This window comes from Aythya marila (assembly GCF_965140915.1).
Source record: "Aythya marila genome assembly, chromosome: 17".
In the NCBI taxonomy this organism is placed as follows: domain Eukaryota; kingdom Metazoa; phylum Chordata; class Aves; order Anseriformes; family Anatidae; genus Aythya; species Aythya marila.
In genome coordinates, this window is record NC_139058.1 from 2107534 (window position 1) to 2116905 (window position 9372).

Consider the following 9372-nt stretch of genomic DNA (forward strand, 5'->3'; position numbering starts at 1 on the left):
GCTGGGCCCCGCCCCGGGAGTGAAAAGCACAAATAAAAGCGAATAAATCCAATAAATCGCACATTTCTCCCTATATCCGAGTCCTGCCTCAGCTTGCTGACACCCCCCCGTGCTCCAGCAGAAGGCAGGGGCAGCTTTAGTGACAAAACTCTTTATTGTGCGCAGGTACAAAAAGGGAGCACCCCTCACGCAGCACGGGGGGGGGGCGCCGTGAAGCGCTTACAAAGCTATCGCAAACAAGCAAATAAATGATTTTCTGGGGGAATCAACCCAAAACATTCATCAGCTGCAACAGGAGCACGGCCCCGTTACCACATGGCTGCAGTAGGCTGAAGGCAGAGCTCCTCCGGGTACCTTCCGAAGCATTACATGTAATTTCTTAATGCAGAGTTACACGGCTGCCACCTAAGCTTGGCGTGTGACAGAGGCTTCCTTTGCTTTATTCCTCACAAAGCTGCATAGGTGTCCTCCACACGTGGCGGAGGCTGTTGTCCTTTAGGAGTTTTTCTGGGGGATTTTGATGGTTACCTGCAGAAAACAAAGCCACGGGTCACCTTCCTGCAGCACCCACAGAGACAGATGCCAGTGTGTCCCCGGTGGTGGTCACTGACGGGGTCAGGAGAGCTGTCCTAAGAGGCAGGGATAGCTCAGAAGTGGTCCCTGCACCTCTCCAGAGGTTCCCCTGCTCACCAGGAGCCATGCGAGCTCCCTGCCAGGCACATGCTGGAGGCCCTGACCCATTCCAGACCTCGTGCTGGATCACGAGCTGCAGGCAAACCACCTCAGCCCACGAGCTCCATCACCCTTCAGACACTAAGCTGCGAGCAGACCAAGCACCAGCCCTTCTGCCTCGCCTTTCAGGAAGTTATTCAGCCTGCGGATTGCCCAACACCAGCAGTGCTGCTTGAGAGCGGCATTAAGGGCTGGGGGTCACTGCCCAAATTCCCCCTCCTGAGCACTAAGTGCCCAGTTTTCATCTGCAAGTTTATACACACAAAAGCTTCCACCCCACTGACACACCCCCAGCACAGGTTCTCTCTCTCTGGTCTCCACAAAATAAGCTGGCAGAGAAGCCAGCACGCTTCCACTCCTGACAGTGAGAGACAGCTAAACTGTGCCAAGTGGTGCAGGCAATTGGTAATCTGTCAGTCAGATCACGTACCCTTGCTTTCTAAAGCTGTACAAAACAAGACTAGCTTTCTGTTTTAAATGGTTACACGGAGTTTTGTTTGTGTTACTTCAAAAGTGCAGCTCCAAGTTTGGTTCAAGCATTAGAAAGAACTGTGACTCCCAGGCCCACACCAGCAGGCACAGAGACAATTTGGAGCTACAGCAGAGGGCTGGGAAGTACTCACATAGGGGGATACTCACATTTTTCACCTCTACATATGCCTCCAGACCATATTCTCCCAGCTCTCGCCCGTTCCCAGATGCTTTGTAGCCACCAAATGGGGCTTGTGCACCAAACACATCATAGCAGTTCACCCTGAAAAGGAAAGCACAAGTTAAGCAGCTGCAGTTTCAGAACTGGGTAACTGAAGAGCTTTTTCCACAGCAAATGGACATCCCAGCTGTTTACAGCAGAGGGACGGATGAATTTCTAGACATGATTTCCCCACTTGTTAGCTATCTCAATCATCAGTATTAATCAATACCGGAACCTCATCTTTATCAGCCAGGAAGCAGAACACCATGAAATTAATTCGTGTCTTGCACCACACAAGCCCAGAGCCTTGCGGGAGCTGCTGTCATTGCCAACTGCAGTGCTTCAGTTCTGCTCCCCCGTCCCATTCACTAATTCACAATGAGAGCGTGGAAGCTTAATATTCCTAAATTTCACCCAAAATAGCACTGCAGTTGAAGGTCTGATGTTACATTCGGTGAGGTACTTGTATCCAAATTTGATCCAATTTGATCCAAAGCACAGACAGGCTATCAGAGAGCAAGTGTAACAAGAAATCACAGCCCACAAGAAAGCTGCCAGCACTTTAGGGAGGGAAAAAAAAAGCGTCAAGGCTCACCAAACTGTCCCAGCTCGCAGGGCCTGAGACACATAGTTAGCTTTGTCAAGGTCCTTTGTAAAGACTGCTGCTGCCAGACCATACTTGGAGTCGTTTGCTCTCTCAATTACTTCCTCAATTGTTTTGAACTTCAGAATCTGCATGACAGGCCCAAATATCTGCAAGACCCAAACAGAGCAAGTGAAAAAGTGTGAAGTGGTCCCAGGAGAGGCTGTGGTTGATGCTGGAGCTGTGTGCGTATGTTGGAAGTTGCACAGGACACTACATTCAAAGTATCAGTGTGTCACCTCCCATATCATGAAGCACCCAGCATGTAATTTGGAGGGAATTTTGCTGCGCTAACTTCCTAAAAAGCCCCAAGTTTCTCTTTCTATTCTCATTTCCTGAACGTCCCGTGCTTTCAGACCTGTTTTTTTCTCCACCAGCGGGTGCAAAGGGACAAAGAAGTGTGAAGCTGAGGGCAGGAAGGTGCTGCAGGTCTCACCTCTTCCCTGGCGATCGTCATGTTGTCCTGCACCTCTCCGAAGACAGTTGGCTGGATGAAGTAGCCTCTGTCTGCAGCAGGGCTGCCACCACACAGCAGCTTGGCTCCTTCCCGCTGCCCGGCACTGATGTAGCCAAGGATCTTCTTATACTGCTCTTCGTCCACCTAAGAGCCATCGGGACAGACAGATCAGCTCAGTGTTTGCTGGGGGTAAAAAAAAAAGGGTTCAACTGCAGCCCCTCCGGCACGCAGCTGGGCTCTTGCAGTTCTCCATTTCACTAGGCTGCCAAGCCAGCTTCAAAGGGAGATGAGGATTTTTAAGTGCCAGTTTCAAGGGGAGGTTTTGGAATAATCAGAACATTAATTAGCTTCTCCCTCCTGGCGGTAATGGGCACAGTTCAAAGGAGATGAACTGGGAGACTAGACAATACCTCTCGCCCTGATCTACTGATGCCCAGTGACTCAAAATCAGGATAATTTAATGAGATAACAGTTCCAGACATCTCCTGCTCTCACCTGAGGCCCCTGCTCCGTTTTAAAGTCAAACGGGTTTCCAACCACCCTGGACTTGGCCTTCTCAACGCTCCTCTCCACAAACTCTTGATATATATCTTCCTGGACGTATGTTCGGGATCCGGCACAGCAACACTGCCCTTGGTTGAAGAAGAGGGCAAAGTGGGCTTGATCCACAGCCCAGTCCACTAAGATGGGAGAGAAGAGAGAAACAAAACCAGCCCAAATCAGTAAGTGACTTCTTTTAAACTATTATCATGCCAGCTACTGGAGCATCGGTGACACAAGGTCCTTTCAGCTGATGGCATTTTCTATGCTTTGGTAGTTAGACACAGATTTAATCAGCATAAAGACCCATTAGAGTATCCCATAATGGACAAAAAAAATCTGATCTGAGGTGGATTCTAGTTCTTATTTGAAATTAACAGATATTAAAGATGAGTTAGTTTGGATCTAGCAGAATTTCCTTCCTTACTAAGGCATTTGGTTCATCCAGATCAAAAATGAACTTATATGCAAGAGGTGAGAGAACCAGAACTGCATAACAATAAAAAAGGGGAGGTAAGCACTAAGAGAAGTAAAACAAAACGGAAAAAGCTGAAGGATGATACAGAAACAATTCTCATTTGCTGATAACTGAGCTTCTCCCCAGTCCTGGGAAAGAAGTGGGAGTGAAGAAGTCCTGCTACACAAACACGGCAGCTGCAGCAGGAGGCACAGAGACTTCACGGAGAGAAACCAGCCAGGTGGTGTCAGAGCTGGGGACACACGATGGAGGAGAGTTTTCTTTCTCCCTCCAGCTCTGCTTGCAGAAAGCCAGCACGAAACGAACAGACCAAACGCTCCGCCAGCAGGTGCTTACTGTCGGCATCAGACATGATGATGTTTGGACTCTTCCCTCCGAGCTCCAGCGTCACCCGCTTCAGGTTACTCTCTGCTGCAGCCTTCTGGATCAGGTGCCCAACCTGCAGCAGGACAAGAGGCGTTAGGGACTGCCCCCAGCCCGCATAACACCCGGCAGGGCGGCTGGTTTTAGGTCCCAGTCAGCAGTTTAGCAGTAATCCCTTCATGGTCAGGGCTTTACGGGAAGTCCGCCTAGAGTTTCACCTCCAGCACAAAGCAGATCGAGGAAGACAATAGGAAATACTCTAAAGAAAGCACCTGAAAAGGAAAATTCAACGTCACGCTGTAAAGGCAGCTGCATTTCTTGAAGGAAGTTGTAGAAGGCAACACACCTCCGGTATTCGTACAAAAGAAGCCATACAGGAATGAGATGATCTTTATGTTGATCTTTATGTCCCAAGGGCTTAAAGGTAAAGGTCCCCCCTTACCTCTGTGGAGCCCGTGAAGGCCACTTTATCTACGTCCATGTGGGAAGAGATGGCAGCCCCCGCAGTGGGCCCGTAGCCGGGGATGATGTTCACCACGCCTGGGGGGAATCCGGCCTGCAGGTTCACAGCAGGAGAGGGCAACGTTATTCCTTCCGTAAATCAAGGATTTCACCCACATTCAGCTGTCGGTAACGCTCTGATATGCCTCCCACAAAGAACAGAGCCTTTCCTAGCTCATTTCTTCTCCCAGGTCTTCAGGTTTAACGCTTAATTTCCAAGAAGCAGGACAATTCCTCACCCCACCCTGCATCCTAAACATGGCTGGGAGCTCTATATTATTTCAGCTTTTATTTTAGCACATATTTGAGCTTTCTAATCACCCTGAAGTTTATTTAACTGAACCTCGGAGTCCCTCCCTAAATCAACAAGGACGTTCTCTGCATGTGCATTTATGAAGATGAAGGTGTTTGAATGCTGTGGGTTTTTTTTTTTACTGACCCAAACTCTAAGATACCCAAACCCTAAGATATCCAAGGCAATCTGGCATTTCTCCAGACCAGAAGACAGCCCTCTTCTGTTCCTGTCACATTACCCCCAACTCCAGCAGTTCTGGCGAGTCGGCTGATGGAAACCCAGCCCTTCCCTCACCTCCTTGATCAGGTTTGCTACGTAGAGGGCACTCAGGGGGGTTTGCTCGGCCACTTTCATCACGATCACGTTCCCGGTAGCCAGGGCAGGCCCCAGTTTCCACGCCTGCATCAACAGCGGGAAGTTCCACTGGAAAAGAAGAAGAAATTTGCTGAGCTTGCAGGTTCCAATTACCGAGCTTTATTCAAATCTGTAGGTGCAGCACCTATGGAAGCAGCCTCTGAGCCTTCCCTAGCTGCGGTTTTTGGCTCCTTTTCAGGCACTGTCTTCTGCTTGCCCAGGGAAACTGTACTGACGTGTGAAGCCTCTCAGTACCACTGCGAAACCACAGCTTTTTTGGAATTAATCCTTTACCCTCCATTTAGCCATTTTTTTTTTTTCCATGTTTTGAAAGAAACCCTTTGTAATGCCAGGGCAGCGCTCGCAGACCGGCGAGGCATTTCCATTCAGCTCTTGTGCAATGCAGACACAAAACCCGTGCAAACACAGCGTGCAACAACCAGAACGTGGCTGCTCCTACAAGCAGGTATCACCCTCCATGGATCGTTGCATCCACGGAGCCTTGCTGTTGCCAAACCTCGTTGCCCTGCTTGCTGCCAGTTCCAGAAACAAGACCAGTTACATAAAACTGAGCTTTGCATGCTAGTTCTCTCTTTCCTCATCACACAAACTACCACCTAGCATTAAAAACAGAAGTTTAAACTTAACTGTGGCTCTGAGCTAATGAAGGGGCTAATTTTTATTTATTTATTTTTGCAGCTGATGCAAAATAAATCTTACCCATACCCCATGAAATCAACAAGTAGGTCTGTGCTGCCAGAGCAAAGTAGCAGCCCTCCCAGCTGGAGCGAGGATCACTTTATTTTTAGCATTGGAAGGAAGCAGCGCTTCAAACAGCCTTGCATTTTAAGATACCTCCTCGTTGTAACACTCAGTTCCTGACATTTTTCAGGACCTATTGATACATTTTACTGACCGGGATTATCTGTCCACAGACTCCCACTGGCTCATGTCTCGTGTAGCAGAAGAAGTCCCCGTCTAAAGGGATGGTTTTGCCGTGGAATTTATCAGCCCAGCCTGCAAAGTACCTGGCAACAAGAAAGTTTTGCTCACTGAATTGAAAAACAGAAAACAAGAAAGATTCCCCCCAGCTGTTTGCTTTCCTCCCTTCTTCTGTCACTTCATACAGCACACACTAATGCAGGTATTTCCCAGGAAGGTGATTTTAAGAGTGGACAGTAAGTGCAAACTTTCGTCTCGCATGTTTGCCAGCGATTTGTATGGCATCTGGTGTGTCAGTCCTGCACCCAACCAAAGCTTACTCCATTTGTGTAAGTTCTGCATGTGGTCAGAGAGCAACAGACGCAGAACAAGAGCCCTTTGGAAAAAATCTCAGGAAGAAAATTCCTTTTGTTTGTACTTAACCAAAAAAAAAAAAAGGTAAGAAAGAGATGGAAACAGAGACTGAAAGGGCCAGATAATACCAAGGGGTCGGAACCAGCCTGAATCAGAGGCATCAGAGGCTCAGCTTCCACAGGCAGCCGAGCAGGAGCGTGGGGCACAAAGCGACCACGCTGTCACCACAGCCTCTGTGCCTACCTGAGACATTTGACCACCATGTCCAGATCCACCAGGTAGGAGATGGAGTAAGGTTTGCCATTATCCAGAGTTTCCAGCGCCTACAAAAGACATTGAGATTGCCTGAAGCAGGGGATGGGAAAAAAATCACGTCCAGATTTCGATTTGATTCTCAAGACCCAAGACTACCTCCCAAGACCACCTCCCTGTCCCCTGCAGCTGTGGCTGACGTCCTCGCTGCACCGATGGGTGCCCACCACCCATCTCTGCCCCGGCTGAGGGCCCACGGAGCGCGATACGCACCGCCAGGTAAGCCCGGTCCCTCTCAATCAGGTCAGCCAGGCGATTCAGCAGCTTCCCGCGGTGAGAAGCATCCATCCTCCTCCAGGGCGAGCCCAGCTGGAAAGCTGCCCTGGCTGCCTTAACAGCCTTGTCCACATCGGCCTGTAGAGGAGCCCAGGAAAGGCGGGTGAGGAAGGAGCAACCAGCTCCTGCCTCCCTCTCCCAGCACAGCTGATGTCCTCCCTGGGCTCCAGGAGGAAACACCACCTGCGCCTCTTATTTCAGCTATGTGGAGTGCAAATATTGACGTTATTCCTGCAATATCCTCTGCTGGGTTAATATTTTCATCGTAGAACGAGGCAAGGAAAGAGCTCTAGAAGTCTGCTTTGACTCTCTTTCAGGGTTTGACTTCACCAGCACAGTCTAAAGCACTTTTTTCCTTGATCAAGTGTCTCTAATCCCTCATTTTGTCCAGTCGGGACATTAATTTGGTTTTAGTTGTTCTTCTGTTCTGGCTTGCTGTAATGGTCTCGCCAAGACAAGCCGCTGTGCCATGGGCGAGCAAACAACAAAGGGTTCCCTCACTCACCCCTCCCCTGGGGAATACAGACGAGTTTCCAGCCTGGAGGATGAGCCCCAAATTGCTGGGAAACAAAACCTTGCTCTGCCACAGACTCCCAGGAGGGCCTTGCATAGAGCACAGGGCAATTATACGGCTGCTCCCAGCCCTTTCTCTTTCATTTCTTAACTCCCCCGGGCTGGGGACAGTCTCCCACTCCACGTGTGCAGCACGGGGAGGCCGTTCAGGCACCACTGCCCTTCTGCCTCCTCTCCTGCCGTGACTCTGGGTCACGCTCCCACCACAGCAAGGGGCTCAGCGTTCACCCCTGCCTGGCCCAGCAGCTCCCACCCACGGCTGCTCCTCCACAGCCCAGGCTCCACTCCGCTCTGTCTGCTCCTCCCCACCCTTTCCAGTCCCAGCTTGCCACTGGGAAGAGGCAAAGCCAGAGGGTTTTGTGAGAGCCGTGCTGGGGAAGGACAGCAGCAGCCCTGCACGTGGCATCGGTGCAGGTCAGCCGCTCCGCGATCCCTGCGTGCTGCAAACAAACAGATCTCAGAGGGAATATTTACCTTATCGCCCTCGGCAACCTGGCAGATAACTTCTCCTGTCGCAGGGTTGATAGTTGGGAAGGTTTTCTTACTGACTGCATCGTGCCACTCGTTATTTATGAAAATCTGGAAGGAAGGCAGCAAAGCAGGGTCATGCCTCGGAGGCAAACCGAGGGGAATCGCTGGGAGCTTTTATTTGTTTGCTGGCTTCTCAGCAGGCTGCTTAATTCAAGGGGCTCAGCTTGCGGGGGCTCCAAAACCACACGGATCTGGAGGCGATGTTCTGGCCCAGACGGAACAGCAGCTGCCAGCCAACAAAAAGGATCCACACCGCGGCAGTTCCCCTCTCACCGGGTCCTTCCAAAGCCCTGGGGAGCCTCGGGCAGCGGCACTGAGCCCGTTTCACCCGCGGCACCGGGGCTGCATCGCCCCCAGCAGCCGGTGCCGGGCAGCCCGGGGAGCTGCGGGGACTTTGCTCGGGCACGGCCGGGCCCGGGGCAGCGGGGTCGGCCTGGGGCGGGCCTGTTCTCGCCGAGCTCCGAGCCACGGCCGCGGGGAAGGAGAGCCCAGCCCGTGTCGCGACACCCACCTATATCGGGACAACCACCCATATCGGGACACCCACCTATATCGGGACACCCACCCATCTGTGTCGGGACGCCGGCCCAGCCACATAGGGACACCCCCCTATATCGAGACACCCCCAGCCGCATCAGGACACCCCCCTATGTCGGGACACCCCCCCAGCCATACGAGACACCCACTGTTATCGGAACACCCCCAGCCTTGTCGTGACAGCCCCCCACCTTCCCCCAAGCCTGCCCGCCCCCCCGGGCCGGCCCTACCTTGTTGTAGGCGATCTCGGGGCGCGGGTTGGGCGCGGGGATGGGCGAGGCGGCGGCGGCGGCCGAGAGCGGAGCCCCCGGGCGGGCCGGGCCCCGGCAGAGCCGGGAGGAGCGCAGCAACAGCCGCAGCATCGCCGCCACCGCCAGCACCGCGTACGCCACGCGCCACGCCCCCTTTGCGTAGCCATGCCCCCCTCCCGTTCATCACCACGCCCCTTTCCATTCATAACCGCGCCCCCTTTCATTCATAACCACGCCCCCTTTGTTCATCACCACGCCCCCTCCATTCATCACCACGCCCCCGCCAATCATAACACGCCCTCTCGCCTCGCCCCGCCCCCCCGCACGTGCAGCGCGTGGCACGCGGCGCGGCCGCCCCGAGGTTGTGGCCGCTCCGGGCGCTCCCCCCCACCGGGTCCCGGCGGCTCCAGCCCAGCCCCGTTCGTGGGTTTCGCACTGAGGGGACGTCCCCGGGGAGCCGCAGGCTCCGAGGCTCGGGCTGGGACCCCGCTCGCTGCAGGATGAGGCGGCGGGAGGCGTAAAGGCAGCTGCAGGCTCCC

The 9372-nt window shown here is 52.8% G+C and overlaps 1 protein-coding gene across 1 annotated transcript; it reads right to left on the reverse strand.

The window, feature by feature from the left end:
* Positions 1-135: 135 nt before the first annotated feature.
* ALDH2 (aldehyde dehydrogenase 2 family member) lies at positions 136-8971 on the reverse strand. Its single transcript, XM_082773716.1, has 13 exons — positions 8813-8971; positions 7989-8093; positions 6879-7019; positions 6597-6676; positions 5974-6085; positions 4998-5126; positions 4350-4463; positions 3881-3983; positions 3022-3206; positions 2506-2670; positions 2022-2179; positions 1372-1486; positions 136-528 (listed from the first exon to the last, which is right to left on the reverse strand). The coding sequence occupies exons 1-13, from the start codon at positions 8942-8944 to the stop codon at positions 496-498; spliced, it is 1572 nt and encodes a 523-aa protein (XP_082629842.1). The 5' UTR covers positions 8945-8971; the 3' UTR covers positions 136-495.
* Between the last annotated feature and the right edge of the window lie 401 nt (positions 8972-9372).

Excerpts from the sequence above, each read along its gene's own strand:
- ALDH2 (XM_082773716.1), bottom strand. The coding sequence starts at position 8,944 with ATGCTGCGGCTGTTGCTGCGCTCCTCCCGGCTCTGCCGGGGCCCGGCC. Across the intron at positions 8,094-8,812 it reads CCGAGATCGCCTACAACAAG|ATTTTCATAAATAACGAGTG; the intron begins GTAGGGCCGGCC and ends CCTTCCTTCCAG. Across the intron at positions 529-1,371 it reads CATATGTAGAGGTGAAAAAT|GTAACCATCAAAATCCCCCA; the intron begins GTGAGTATCCCC and ends TGTTTTCTGCAG.